Source organism: Gavialis gangeticus, unplaced genomic scaffold (genome assembly GCF_001723915.1).
Source record: "Gavialis gangeticus isolate Ggan-Ray unplaced genomic scaffold, GavGan_comp1, whole genome shotgun sequence".
NCBI lineage: Eukaryota > Metazoa > Chordata > Crocodylia > Gavialidae > Gavialis > Gavialis gangeticus.
Window position 1 is genome coordinate 16,183,703 of NW_017729031.1, and position 15,913 is coordinate 16,199,615.

Here is a 15,913-nt window from a genome sequence, read left to right on the forward strand (position 1 = left end):
CAGTGCTTTAAAAAAAGCCCCCACTTACTGGGTACTGCTGGGTCGGGAGATGATTCCCACTGCCGCACACTGCATGGGGGGTCTGCATGAGCCCCGCATCCCCTCCTCGCTCTTGCAGCCTCCTGCCACAGGTGCCCTGCCTGAGCCAGCTCCAGCCCTTTAAGAAAAAAAAAAGCATGGAGAAAAGCCCTGCAACTCACTGCTCCTGCAGCAGCCTTGGGGTTTTGAGGGGCTTGTGCAGAGCCCCTCACATGGTGCAGGGCAGTGAGGGGCAGTGGGGATCGCCCCCCACCAGCAGGAGTGCTGAGTTCCTGGGTTTTCTTTTTTTTTCTGTTAAAGGGCCAGAGCTGGCCTGGGCAGGGCACCTGTGGAGGGGAGGGCTGGGGGAGTGGGGGGGGAATCAGGGTACTCATGCAGAGCCCCCCCTTCCAGCATGGGGCAGTGGGGATCACTTCTCCACCTGGCAGCACCTGCTGAGTCAGGCCTTTTTTTTTTTCCCAAAGAGCCGGGGGCTGAGGTGAGCGGGGCAGCCATTGCCGGGCTGGGGGGGATGGGCCTGCCTGATTCAGCTGAATTGAACTGGGACAGTGATTTGAATCACCGAATTGAATCACTGTCCCCCAAATTGACCAAATCTGAAGCAAATACTAGCCACTTCGCACAGGCCTAGTTCTTGTACTGAAAAAGCGATTCTGTTATAAGTGTATAACACTGATAAATCACAATGCAAGGTGATAGACACAAGAAAATCAGTCCCTCCGTCTTTGTTCGTTTAATGTTCCTGTTTTCAGAGTAGCAAAATATTTCCTCCTCCAGAAATCGTTGTGTTATTTCCTGTCCCCAGTCTATTCCTTACCTCCTGTGCTAAATCCGACATAGGTATATACTTTTTTTTTAAAGTAAAGTTAAGCCTTAAGCTTCTGCAGTAGCGCTCTATAAGCTAAATATCCGGAGTTAAGTTCCTGTTTCTTTTATCTTAAAGTGTTGTAGGATCACTGACATGGAATGAAGATGAAAGGATCTAGTAAAGGAGAAAAATACAAGAACACTGCGGTATTGCAGTGGGGCACTTTTCCATTTATAGGTTATGGTACCAACCAAAAGAAAGCAGATGAAGTCTGACAGGTTCAATATAATTATCATTAGAACATATAAGGATATTTTCTGACAAAGGAATATCTTTTGCACATAGCGAATGATCTATTTGTCATAACATTGTTCTCGTCCCTGATTTTGGTGTGGAAAATGTCGTATGCAAATATGAAAAAATATTTCTTAGCCCCATTTGTTTGGAAAGAATTGGTATTAAATGAAGGGTCCCTTGATGGCTGACTGACTGTTCAGCACCCTTCAAGGCAACTTTGAGCTGACAGATGCCACAAGAATTGGCTAACAGCAACTTAGAAGCAGGAGGATTGATAATATGATATTTAAAAGGTATCACTGAGCCTCATATTACTAGTCTCTCACTAGTACCAGCTCAAGTTACAATAATATTTTTTTCTTTTAAATAATGACACAAATTCTCCTTCCCATCCTGCTATCATATAAGTAGGGAATAGAATTATATTGTAAAATGCTAGGAAGAATTTTATTGTTATAGGCATGACATTGAGCAGCCAAAAGCAGGTCTTTGAACTGGGCTTGGAAAGAAAGTAGCAAACTGATCTTGAGTATCAGGGTAAAGATCAATGTTCCTGAGTTCATATTTTAACTCTTGCTTGTATTTACTCTGTATTTTTGTGCAAGACACTTAATCTCCCTGCCTGTAAACTGAAAAATATTATTATCTACATTTTCCTATCTCACAGTGCTATATTAAGCATTAAATAACTGGGAAGTCATCTGTGAAAATTAAATGACATGGGGAGATACTGGGTAAGATGCAATATCTTGAGTAAAAAATGTTCTAATGATGATCATAGCTATGTCTGGAAACTAAATCTGTAACTTTCTATGGTGCAACAAATTATAAATTTTGTTGGATTAGTACAGACTCATCATTAGAATGCTCTTTGTTGGTATTAATGTGAGTTTAATGTGATGTAATCGCATATAAATTCAACTAAAATTTAGCATCACATTTTGCTTTGTGCTCAAGTTAGAATTCTGGGAACATTTCCTGCAACATTAAGGAAAATGTCAGAAATATCTTCAAGCAAGGATTTTTGTGGGTAATATTGAACCAACTGTAGAGTTGGGAGGGATATAGTCAAGCTTTCAGGTACAAAGGGCCCTTTCACAGGTCCCTGAGAAAGCAGATATAACTTGAGCCATAGAATAGAACAAAGGCCAGGGCAAAACTCCAGTGTAAATAAAAACATTTAGAGACTTAACCTTTTTATGCTCCATAATGAATGAAGAAAGATAAAGGAGAGAGACACTAGAGCACAGGTTGGAAAACATTTTTCACAGAAAAGTCACTCCCTTTCCTACATCACAGACCTCATGCAGAAGAGAACTATACAAAAACACCTTCAAGACAGGATTCACACCACAGTAGGCTGAAAAAAATTTGAACATGAGCAAGAAAGCATTTGATCCTTCAAAAGTAGTAGTCTTGAGGGTGGTGCAAATACAATAGGTTGAAGACTAAGGAAGCCAGAGTAAAACCAGTGAGAGAAATGAGGAGGGCAAGAGATAAATGAATAGAGTATTTGTCAGGTGTGTGGTTTATCAGCATCTGAATCATGTGTACTAGAAAATGTAAGGCTTTCTTGTTAAAAGTTTTGGTCTGTTCTTCTCATGTCTCTGCACCACATTTGACCATTTTCTTATGCATACTTATGCTTATTTATTATACTTTGTGAGCTGTTTCATTGTACATGTGCCTTCAAGCAGCAGGTGTTGCATAGTCTGAGGCTCTGTGCTGCAGTCAGAGGTGGTTAACCAATAAAAGTTTTGATGTACTACAGCGATCATGTTAGATATATATCTGCTCACCTAGAAATTGATGCATCCTATGCAAATCAACCACAGATAGGCTGTCACTCTGTGGTTTCAGTCTCTTTCACTCCATGGATTTCTACTGTCAACTTATTATTGCCTTTCTCCATCAGTCTCTTTTGGCACACAGCAGGTCATCACTATTCACTCAATGCTGCCTGGTATCTGTACACCTTTTATGGAAACAGTCCAAGCAATCCCAACCCAGTTTGTAAGTTTAGTAGTTATTACCTAGTAAAAGCTATTGGCTGTGTAGAATAAGACAAATATTTGAGAAGAAAATTATATGTTGGTTAGGTTATTTGATCCTTGTTTACTTGAGAAATGAAATGTATACATCCATTTTATTCAAATTGTAACATTAAATAAACAGATACCATATTATTAGTCTTGTCTTCAGTTCCCTACCCGAGAGAACAGCTCCATTTAAAGTGATCTTTAGGGAAGGTTTTTCATTTGGGCTGTAAAGAGGCTAGTTCCTTAAAAGGCAAATTTAGGGATAGGCTAGGGATATGAAACCAATAAAATAAACCTTGAATGAGAAAAATTGGAATGCTTTGGCTACAAAAGAAGAAGAGGCACAAACAGACTTTTGGAAGGTTTTTCGATTGTAACAATAAGCAGCAGCAAATCAGGCTATGAATTTTGCATGGATAATTTATTATAGGAAACATCTTCAAATTGTGTGAAATATATCTTTGCTTTTATAATAATAAAAGCTATCCCATTCATTGTCATAACCAATGGTGTGCCCAGGCTGGAGCTTGTGGGGAGGGGTGGGAGCACAGGGGGAAAAAAACAAAAACCCAACTGCCACTGCAGCTGCATTTTTTTGTACAAGCAGCACAGTGGTCACCAGTAAGCCCACATATGGCAACTGCTCCGGGTACATGGCTGTGTCATTACACCTCTGGTCATAACTTCCTGTGTCAGCAACACCCTAGAATGCTTGTATAGGAGATAGTTATTACAAAGTTAAAGTAAAGTACCCTAAGAAAATTTCTAGCTCTCAAATTGAAGTAAGATAAGTAAAATCATTGCAAATAGGATCTGTGTGTGCAAACTACCATCTCTCCGGAAACTGGCTTGGCCAGACACTAGGCAATGTAAATTAGAGAGCCCCCTGTTGCCAAGATGTACCAGGCTCTCAATCCATTTGTCTGGTGGGGATCCACACTGATCCTGCCAACAATAATGGGGTGGGGAGAGGGAGGGAAGCTGATGTGGGAGGCCATGGGGTGGGCAGTCAATCCCTTCTGCCTTAAGAAAATCCTGTTTGTGCTGCTGACTAGAGTGTGGTTATTCCATTGCCTAATGCATTGGGCTTGATACTGGGTGCGTCTACATGTTGCCATACAACATTGCTATGGCACTGTGCTTTGGTACTTTCTTCTGGAAGTGCTAAAGCATGGCATAGTAGCTGCCTGTACTGCCTGGTGCATATGGCACATGGTTAGATTTCACTGCTACGTTGCTGTAGTGGTGCACTATAATGAGGGTGTGCCACTATGACAACGTAGCTGCTAATCACATGTAGACCCACGTGATCACTACCTCACTGTAGCATGCTGCACGGTTATGCAGTGCATCACTACATCGCCATAGGGTGACATGTAGACATGCCCACTGATAGGTTATTTGTAGCACAAGTGGCTTCAGCAAACATATGCAAGAACTGTTCTTCCTCTCCTTTGTGCCCATATAGATACAGCAAAAATGATACAATACCCAAACAACTTAAGCAAAGTATTGTTCAGTGATTTTTATTCAGCACCAGAATTGTCACATATAGATCAGCAAACTTTCATATTCACACTTGTCAGCCTAGGGCAGGGGTCAGCAACATCTGGCCCATGGAGTTACTGGATCCAGCTTGCAGAGCTGAAGGACTTTTGCCTATGCCTTTGCCTCTGCTGAGTCTAGGCAGAGAGGAGCTGCAGTGGGGACGGGTAACTTCCAGCTGTGTTCAGGCCACTGCTGCTTCCCCCGTTCTCCCTCCCCTCTGGCTGCAGCGTGGGTTCAGTTCCCAGCCAGTGATGAGTTGTGTCAGGGCTGGACAGCTTTCTGGTATGCTGGATCTCCAGCCAGGAGACAGCAGTGTGGGGAGGGTGGGGAGAAGTCATGGCAGTATAGCTCCCAGCTGCCTGGCCCTGGGATAGGTGTAGGCGAAGTCCCTTGCTGCTGACACACTGCTGAAGCTACCTCACCTTCATAGGACTGGAACTGGGTTGTTCTGGTCTACACCTTGTAATGAATTTGCAGGTTGTTGGTCTAGACAGCTACTTTTTATTTTTTAGAGATTTATTAGATTATAGCCAATGGAGAGCCACACAATGCAAGCCTTGCTAACTTGATGTTTGCCACAATGAAGAACTTGGATTTGAATATACCCAGGTGCCATGGATAAACTCATGCCAGTGCTAATATTGTATCAGTATAACAGGCAGCTAACTTGAATAACATCTTTTATGTTACGTTTCTTGTGCTGCACATTCACTAAATTTAATGGGGTTTGACAGTATTAACAACAGCTGCTAGAATACTGTTATTTTTTTCTGGCTTTCTGTAGTCATTGTATCATTTTTTTTTTTTTTGATAGAAATGATCCTGCCTCAGGCAGGGGGGTTGGATTAGGTGACCTCTGAAGGTCCCTTCCAGCCTCACTTGTCTATGATTCTGGAGTGCATCATCCTATGGATGAAAAAAATGCTTTTTGGCAGTAACAGCTCTGGTAACAACCAGATACAAAAATTAGAAAATGCTGAGATGCTCAACAGTCTGTCAGACATAAGACAGAGCAGCGAGACAGCTTCATGGCAGCTTTATAGCAGAATTATGAAGGAGTTTGGCAAGCCTTAGAAGACTTTTCAGAAGACATAAAACAATCACCTGTAATCAAATGGAGGTGGCTTCACTTCTGAACCAAATAGAAAAAAATTAGAGATATTTCAAGGCAGTTTTGGACTGAGCATTTCAGTAATTTATAATGCCCCTACTAGGCAATGATAGAAAATCTTAGTAGAGCAGCTCACCTACTGCCTTCTCAGGGATCATTTATGGCTGTCCTGTGAAAAGAATTTGGGAATTTTGACAATGCTGCTAAGAACAGATGCAAGGCTGCTTCTCAAAAATATCAAAGTGAGCTTTGTCACACTAGAATGAGAAAATTGAAGATGAATCTAGAGAGCCTGAGGCCTTACTACAAGGAAGGCAAACACTTTGTGTGGAAACATTCAATCCTTTACTTGATAATCTGCTGACTGGCCTTTGCGGTCGTATTGATGCTTAATGGAAGGGACCTCGTGCAGTTGCAATTTCGTGGATTTTGCAGATTCCATGAAATCTGGCATTGCCTGTGAAATTTGGGCCTGCAAAATAGATGGGAGGAGGGGTAACTTACGGAAAATAGAGTGCTGGCTCCCCACCTGCCTGGCAATCAGCAGCAAGGGGCGGAGCCATATGACAGACAGCCCCTGCAGCCAATTAGCAGTGAGGGGCAGGACCACTGGGGCCCCTTGGCCAATTACAGGCTTGGGAAGGGCCCTGTGCACTCCACCCATGAAATGACTGCCCTGTGAAACTGGTGGGCAGCTGCCGCAAATTAGGTAGGTCCCTATTTACAGGATGCTGGCTGTCTATTTTGGAGTCATGTTTGAACTCTGCTCATTGGACATTTCTGCCAGTCAGGTTTGTAGTTGAACTCACTGATGAATTTTCACTAGTAACATTGGATCATGAAGACACTCCTCATGAACTTATATAATTCAAGTTCTTTGCACAGGATGAGCCAGTTAAGTCTCTGAGCAAACTGCTGAAAGATTTAAGACAGTGCTTTTCAGCCAGTGTCCCTAATGTGGATATTGCCCTGAAGTTTTTTCTGACACTGACTATCACAAATGTACATTTTCAAAGATGGCTAGGATTAAAAAAAAAAAGAGCTTAGATCAGGAATGTAACAGGGACATCTGAATGCCTTATCTCTTATGGTAGTAAAAGTAGAACTGGGTTTTGATGACACCTTATAAAAGTTTTCTACCCTTAAAGCTCAAAAGAAGCCAGTCATTTGAAATATAATAAATACAGTACATTCTTATATTCATGCCTTTTTCATGTTTGATTACATATTTAATATTGGGAATTTTATATTGTGGGTAGTGGTGAGGCCAATCATCTTTGGGTCCGGGGCACCAAGAATTCTTTATCCACCGTTGATAAAAACACCCTGTTTTTAACAGTGACTTTATCGAGATGTTTTGTTAAATTTAATTTATTAGTTTTAGAAATTGCATCTCACAAGAAAGTATTAATGAGGTAAATGTTATTGTTACACTGATTCTTCTGGATTTTAGGCTCTTAGCACTTTGTCATTTGCTTTATACAGATGGTATATACTTAATATAGTTTTAGCCGTGAGTTCTATGAAAGACTTCACTCGTAATGAAATCTATTACATCTGATGCTTGTTCAACATTATATACCAATAGCAAATAAATTATTAAAAATAATTTATTCACATTGATTACTGTGAAGGTTATACATGCATCGGTAAATCAAAACAAGCCCTCAAAAATAAAAAAAATCAATTGATGTGACAGATAGGAAAGATATGGATGTTGAAACCTCCCTCATGCATTTGTCTATGTTTGAAAATCATTTAATATACCTATCTTTTTAAAATTTTTGCTTTGACTGAACATAACTAATGTTCTAAAAATTGAGGTTTGAACAGAGCAATAGTACATGTAGATAATAAAGCTTATAAGAGCTTTTATAGAAAAAAAGATCACTAAACTTATTTTATTATTTTGCTGAAAATGCATAGCTTTTAACAATATACTGCATGTCATAAGTATGTTAGTAACAATACTGTCAAATGCAAGTGGTGTTTTTCCTGTCCCTCATCCCTAGCTTGTGGTCCAGGAAAAATCAAAACTAAAGCCTACCCTCTGGTAAAGGTTTTCTCTAAATATTTTTTCTTTACAGAATTGCTCTCCAAATGCCAACAGACAAATTGCCAATACAAGTGTGCCATTGCAAGGAACAGCACTGAATGTTACTGTGAAGATGGATATGAAGTAGGCAATGATGGAAGAAACTGCAAAGGTAACTAGGATGTGTTTTTTTCCAGGAGCTGTAAGATTAAAGAGCCAGACCTCCAAGTAACTTGATGCAGGTGAACAATAGTTTCATTCAAGATCAGGGTCTAAATTTTATTTTAGGATAGCTTAAATAAGGCTTGAAAAATTAATCTAGCCCTTCTAGGACTAGATCAGATTTGAACTTCAGGACTCCTCAGGGGCAAAATATAGATGCACTTCCAAGAGGTGAGGCAAGCAGCAGCAGGACGAGCGATGTCAGTGAGCTGCTGGCACCCTATCACTGCCAATGAGACTCCATACCCGTTTTGGTGATGGACCAAACTTGCCCTCACATAAGCTCCTGGCTTCTCTGAGCAGGGTCTGGCTTATGGGTCATATAATTTGACACTCCAAGACTGATTCAAGGAGAGTCTTTGACCTTTAGATTTAAATAGATTATTCAACCCTACACATGTAATATAAGAATGTAACAAAGGAATTATATGAAAGATAATCATGTATTGCCTGCAGTCCTTGCTGTGGCAATGCAACACTACTTTTGAAATCCTGGTGAGTATCAAATTTGTTGCTATGGTTTATCTAAAGTTATTTGTATCTTTTGTGATATTATTCCATTGAAAAGACAAAACTATGTTTGTTTGCTTGTTTTAATGTAAAATCTATTATAGACCACAAGAAATGTCCCAGTAAAATCAAATGTCCCTTTCTTAGGTGATGATAGTACCTACATCAGAAACAAACTCATCCCAGTGGGTGAACTATTACATGCGACAGCCAGACTCTTGACAATGATATCAGGGATAGAACTAGTTGCCTGGTCTCCCACAGGTCCCCCATTAGCCAATAGCCAGTAAAGTTGAAGAAGCAATGTGTCAAGGAATGAAGGTGAATTTTGCTTCAAATTTATTGCACAATGTAACAGTGATCTAAACTGAAAAATAACCCCAACAGGATTTAGAAAGATGAAGATCAGGATTGCTTTGCTAACCTGTTTATCCTTATTGTGCCTTTTCCTGGAAAGAAGCATTATGCAAGTTACTAGAATTTATTTACATAGTTGTTTTAAGTGTTTATACGCAAAATAGATGGGCAAGGTCTTCGCTGGAAGTCAAACCTCGAAGTTTTCTAATTATATCAAAGGCAGTAATTTCTACCGGATCTTCTGAAAGGCTTTATTGTCAAACCCAACCGCAACTAATCTTGAAAACTTGAGCTTCTGGTTTTCTGTTGTTCACTGGCATAATCTCATCAAACAGCTTAGATAAGACACATTAAGAAAATAATTAGGCCATAGAGGAGTTAGCCATACTCGTGAAATTCTCATTTGGGTTTGAATCCCATCCACCATTTTTTATCCTGTTCCTTACATTTCGTTTCAATGTTTCCTTTAGATTTAGATGAATGTAATATATATGGGACCTGTAGCCAAACCTGCATCAATACAGATGGATCATATGCATGTAGCTGTGTGGAGGGCTTCGTACTTCAGCCAGATAACAAATCTTGCAAGGCCAAGCATGGTAAGTGAGATCTTTGCTTTTGTCGTTCTTCCTGATAAATGAGGTAGATGAAAATGTCCATAGCTAAGAATGATTTCCCTTTGCTTCCATACAGTGGCTCATAATTAGACCTCCAGAACATTTTTTTGTGTTGTTACAGATTATTATAAAAATCCTAATAAGAATGCCTAATTAAAAACTGTTCTAGGGGAGTAAAATAATACTCTGTAAAACCTAGATTACTTCTCCAGTATAAACTTTTCAGCTGAGCAAAATTTTTCACCTATAAAAGAGAATTAAGGCTACCTTGGTGGCAGGGGACATTATCATGAGGTAATTATGCCCTTGGGATATTTAGAGACATGATATTCTGCCTTGCCTCTTGCAGTGTCCCAGGGGATTGATGTAATCATATTCATATTCATGCTATGCTTTATTGGTTACTTAATGCATATTTTCATTAGCAAATAATAAATTAAGCATTTAAGGGAATTAGTGAATTCTGTTTAATGAAGCCAAATTGTACAAAGTATTTCCCTAGTCAGCACATTGACTCAACAACCTATTTTTATTTTCTCATACAATCTGTTCAACTTGCTTAATGACCAAAGGCTAGCATAAAAGTATATTTGCTTGTGTCAAGATATAGAAATCCAAAGGAAAATGTGTTTTTGACTGTGCCAGTTGGCAGGCTTTTGCTATTACAAAATGTGAAGATGCTGTACCTTTGAGGCTTGAACTAGGAAATAACATGCACATTCATTTTTTGGTTGAAGCACTTCTAAGAGTTACTATTTAAAATATTAATAAGCTCAAAAAGTAAATCTTAATATTCGTCCTACTGCCCTTCATAAAAAATGATTTTGGTAGGAAAAAACAGGTGCTGCCACTGATGCAGTGAAACAATCCAGAGCAAGGAAAACGACTTGGTTCCAAGACTGGTAATAAGGAGATTCTTTGACCTCTAGTTCAAAAATGAAATGTAGCCCAGTCCTTAATGACTCCATAGAGTAGTCATTTGTCAGTATTTTAGTGGCTTATATGAAATGAGTTGATAGTTTTAGATCATACCTTACCTTTTTCTTTCTTTTTTTCCCCTTTCCATCCTATTTCACATCAGTTTTTGCCTTTGGCAATCTCAGTGTTGTAGGGTTACTGTGAGTGTGCATAGTCCTCTGTTCACCTCACTGATGTATTCCTTTGTGTAAGATACTCAAGATGCTGAATATGTATTGCAAATACTGCATAGTAGCATGGAAGAACCAGTCTCTTTCTTGCTCTCTATTAGGATTCCCATGAGAGATTATCCACTTCAAGTACTAGAGCAGTCTATAGTAGTCGCATTGGCACTCTTGCACTCTCCTTCCTTTAGGTGCATCTATGTGAGATGCTACGTTGCCGTAGTGACTAATTGCATTGACATAGCGAGTCACTACAGCGATGTAGGCTTGACAGGCATGAAACCATGATGCCAATGCTACTACACAGCACGGGTAGAAATGACCTGTGTGCTGCCAGGACTGTGCCCTCCTACTCTCAGGGTAGGGGGTGGCCCTTCTAATTAAAGGCCCACTATGAAGAACTTTCAAGGTTCCCTGCAAATAGGTTTCCACAAAAACTCTGAGAATTAATCTCCACGGGACTTGTGCTATTTTCTTGTGCAGCTCCCAGGAATTTGGCAGCAATTGCATGACTGCAGAGCCATGGCTAGATTTGTCCCTTAATGAATTCAGCATCTTGTTGCTCAGTTCATTTAAATAGCTTCAGAGCCTCAGACTTGTGGCTAGATCACACCTACTGGTAGAGGAAGTTAAAATAGCTTTCATAACAGCTGTGGGCACACTATGTGTTTTTTTCCCCCCATTTCTTTTATCCAGAGCTTTCTTTTATGAATAAAGATTCAGTTAATAACTTATTCAGGAATGAAAAATTAGATGAAATGTATCTTTGCTGAATAGTGTTCTGGATTTTTTTTGTTTTCCAGGTTTTCATAGCTATACTGAAGAGTCTAAATTCAATAAAAAGAATATTAAAAAAAAAACCTCAGGAAAATGTGGGTTTATTTCTTATATAGTGCATAGAAGATTTTATATTTTAAAAAATGATTTTGAAAGAAATGGCATGTAGTGTGAGAAAGTGATTCCTTCTTTGATAATAAGCAGTGCGCCCTGCGCTGTGTTTATGACAAGCATGTGTTTCTGTTGTTTTAGAAAAAAAAGTTTGTAACTCTTAAATTGACTTCAAAGCACAATGTTCTTGTGAAGGCTCACAGATTTAGCTTTCATGATTTTAGAACCTTTTCATACTCTTTTAAGTATATTATGGATAGATCAACTTACGTGTGTGGATAGATAGATAGATAGAAAGATAGAAAGAAAGAAAGAAATTCCTCCCATTTCATGCTGTGCTAATCTTAACATCTTTTGAGATTCTCAGATTAGTATTCATAACAGCATATACTGTTGAGGGCACAGTTATACCTTACCACAATGACATCTTCTCTTCAAATACCCATTACAAATTTACTTGTAATCTTCCCATGCTGTTTTTCTCTTCTGTCTTCTCTGGAAAGGGTGAATTTTTCCTAACATCTCTAAAACTTGTCTTTTGCAATAGAGCTGCAACCAGTGGTGGCAGAGAAAATAGCCTGGGTTTCTTATGTGTTGTGACACTACTTATTGATCTGTAGTTCAAGCGAAGATCAGCTTGGAAAAGAATAGAAATCTTTTATCTTCTCTACCAGTGCATCTTAAATACAGTCTAAAGAAGGAGTAACTTCTCTTTGGGCAAGAAGAATCAATAATATATATTGCTGTTGGCTAGAGATCTGGAGATTTCCCAATTTTTTCCAGAAAAAGTAACAAAGTCCTGGATTTCTGATGGTTGGAAAACTTCTGTTAGTTTACTTATCTACAAATCCATTTTAGCAGCTCAGCTGCATTGTTCATTCTTTTAATTTCGGTTCCTAAAAATAGAATTGTCTTGAATTTAATATGCTGTAATTGAAACTATGCAGAATCTTATTCAAATCAATTTGGATTTTTAACTACATTATAAAATGTCTTTAGTTTGTAATTGCACTTTTTGGCTGTCCAGACAAGCGTGGCCGTATGGTGTGTAGCACCACAGACGCGCCTGCAATGCCACATACTGCACGTTCAGTTGCTCTCCACACTGCAAGGGAGCAGCACAGAAGGCTTTTTGACCCCTGAATATCCAGGGGTTCAAAAAATCTGCAGGGAAAAAAAATGGAGTGGCACACATGGTGGCAGCTTGTGCTGCCCAAAGCAGGAGCCTGTCTGGCCAGAGTTGCACTCCACTGCCAGCCAGGCTCTGAGCGACAAGATTGCTGCTGCTGCAGCCCTGGGAGGCCCCCATCACTGATTAAACCCCCGTGGTAGGGGAGGCCCCACCCTGAGTTTCCTTCAAGGACAACTTCTGCTGTTCAAAAGAGCTGACTCCAAACTCTGAAATGGCACCAATACCCACTCAACCCTGCCTCCCACCAGGAACACAAGCCACCTCCAAAACTCCATCAAGGTTCATAGATAGCCTTCTCCCCTGCATATCCTCCCTGACCTTCTGTACACCCTGCTATTGGCTGGTCCCTGTCTGGACCCTAGTTACAAGGCTGTTCTGAGGACTGTATCAGGCAGGCAGGTGCTAGAGCCTGCATCCTTCACTGCAGCCCACAAAAATAACCAAAAAGGGTTTTTGTGCAGCAGGAAAACTACAAGGCTGAAGTCGGGGACATGGAAGAAAAACCAAAAGTCAAAAAAACCTCCACAAAACTTTGCAGTGATAAAGAACCACTGGCATTGTAGTCCACTAGGGATCAGACCTGTGAGAGAAAGCAAGCAAAACCAGATGGTGCTGAAGTAAGTGTTGTTCTAAAGCTGAGGTCCCAGTGAGATTTGCATGTCCCATTTGATCAGTCTAGTTCCCAGTCATCCTGTGACTGTGAAGCAGCCCCAAGTCTCACAGCAGAAGTCACTGAATCAAAACCTGAAGACCCTATGGAGACCCAGCCCTGTCCCTTTTCCACTCCTCCCTCTCTTCCATGGAGAACACAGTAACCCAACCCCACCATGGTGGTCTTCACCACCCACGGCTGCATCAGGTTATCATATCACAGCTAGAGATACAGCCAAGCTTGACTCATGTTGAGTGGTATTCCTGGCCCTTGGCTCTGGCATGCCTTACCCCAGGGAGTCTTTCCCAGGCTAGAAAGAGTCCTAGGGTTTCCACACATGGCATGCCTGAACACAGTGTTGGAGGGTGGAGGTTCCCCCTCAGTACCTTGACTGTTGACATGAGGGGATGAGAGATGCACCTCTCCATGGACTGAGATCTTGTAGTGGTGAAGAAGTTTGCATGTCCCAATGGTACTCAGAACTATATCATCTGGAGTCTTGCAGGGTCATAGAGGGGAAGTTCTAGACAAAGTACAGTCCAACCCCAGGAAGAAAAACATGTTAAGATCTCAGTGATTGCAGCAAAATGGAGATCTGCTGTAGTCTAGGATTCTCCCTTGCTGTTAGGTCCAGCTCTCCACCTTATTAAGTTTGTGTGGTTGTTGTTTCCACATACCAGCTTCCTTATATTAACTGAAGTCACATGCAGGCTTCTACCACAGGAAACAGCACTGTCCTGTACCAACCTTCAAAAGCCCTGTGGCAATGAACTAGTAGTGGCAGAGACAGGACCAGTGGATCTGGAAGTTTCCAGCCATGAATTTGCACACAGGTCGTGGTAACTTGACGGTCATCCTGCACCTGGGTTGGGATAAGAATGCAATTTGGTAGCTGCTACCATGACTGAGCAATTCTATTCAGGATCTCCTCTGCTCATCATCCTACATGGGGAGGGGGATAGAAAAGGTGCCTTACGCCTAAACTGTCTTACCTGCTTCCAGCTGGATAACAGCATCCAGCAGGATTTTTGTCTGTGTTCAAAAACATCATAAGAAAGCAATGAGTTTTGCAACATGGAATGTTCGCACCTTGATGGACAACTGAGACAAGAACTACTGAAAAGAAGAACTGCCATCATCTCATGGGAACTAGTGACATCCAACACTGATGTCACAGATCTGAGCGAGACAAGACAACCAGACAAGAGTCTGCTGAGGGGATAGGGTAGAGGCTTCTGGAAGGGGAAATCAGACCAGGACAGACTATTTACAGCACTGGTTTCACCATCAAGAATAAGCTTATTAGTCAATTTTATATAGCTTTCCATGGACATCAATGAATATCTTACAATGCTCTGTCTTAAGCCCAAAAAGAACTAGTGCAGTGCTGTCATCAGTGCATACCCCCTGACACTTTATGCCCATGATGATGTCAAAGAACAATTATACCACAACCTTGATCGTGTTCTGATCATTCTCCTCTGTGACTTAAATGCCAGTGTCTGGCATGATCTGGAATTCTAGAGTGGCACCACTGGGAAAGGAGGAATAGGGAAAGCCAACTCCAATGGCATCCTTCTCCTGAGCAAGTATGCAGAGCATGGTCTTGCCATTATGTACACTATCTTTAGACAGAGTGACAGATACAAGATTACCTGGAGACTCCATCACTCTAAACATTAGCACCTCCTCAACTATGTTATTGTTATAGCCCATGATCAAATGGATGCCCATATCATGTGAGCCATCCAAGGAAGTGATGATCATCGTCTTCTCAGATCCACTATGAACATCCAGCTTACTCCAAAACACCACACCAAAAACAGCCAAAAGCAATGCAGAGGATTTTCAACATCAGATTTCTTCAGGACCCAAAGATCTGCAAGGATTTCCAACATTATCTTCATGAAAAGCTCTCTGCCCTGTCCACAACTGAAGGCAAAATTGAGGAACTCTACTCTGGAAGAGATTCAGAATCACTGTCTACATTGCCTGTGATCAATCCATTGGCGTTACCACCCTTGATACCAAAACTAGTTGGATGAAAGCCCTCCTCAACTGGAAGAGAATGGATCATTCTGCTTAGCAAGATGAAACCTCATTTCTGCGGAAGAATAAGACTTATCATCTCAAAGTGAAACTCAAAAGAGGAGCCATGAAATAAAGATAAAGCCAAGGAAACTGAGCTTTACACTGAGAAACATGACATACATAGTTTATTTCAGGCAACAACAAACATCTGTGGTCCTATTTTCCAGCAATTGCAGGATGGCGCAACGCTTCTCCTAGATAACAAATGTATCTACGCTAGATGGAAACAGCACTTTGAGGCTCTCCTGGACAGTGAATCAACTGTGATGGATTCCATCACCGAGTCAGTTCCCCAATACCACAAAAGGGGATCCCTTACCAACCATCCTATCCTAGAAGAAGTCTGGCATGCCATCAAGGAAACC

The 15,913-nt window shown here is 40.7% G+C and overlaps 1 protein-coding gene across 1 annotated transcript in view; it reads left to right on the plus strand.

The window, feature by feature from the left end:
* Positions 1-15,913, plus strand: part of LRP1B (LDL receptor related protein 1B) — a 2,002,088-nt gene that overhangs the window by 803,864 nt on the left and 1,182,311 nt on the right. Inside the window, exons 4-5 of the mRNA XM_019522796.1 lie at positions 7,930-8,049; positions 9,437-9,565. Coding sequence (XP_019378341.1) covers positions 7,930-8,049; positions 9,437-9,565 — 249 coding nt within the window. The remainder of the gene's footprint in view (positions 1-7,929; positions 8,050-9,436; positions 9,566-15,913) is intronic.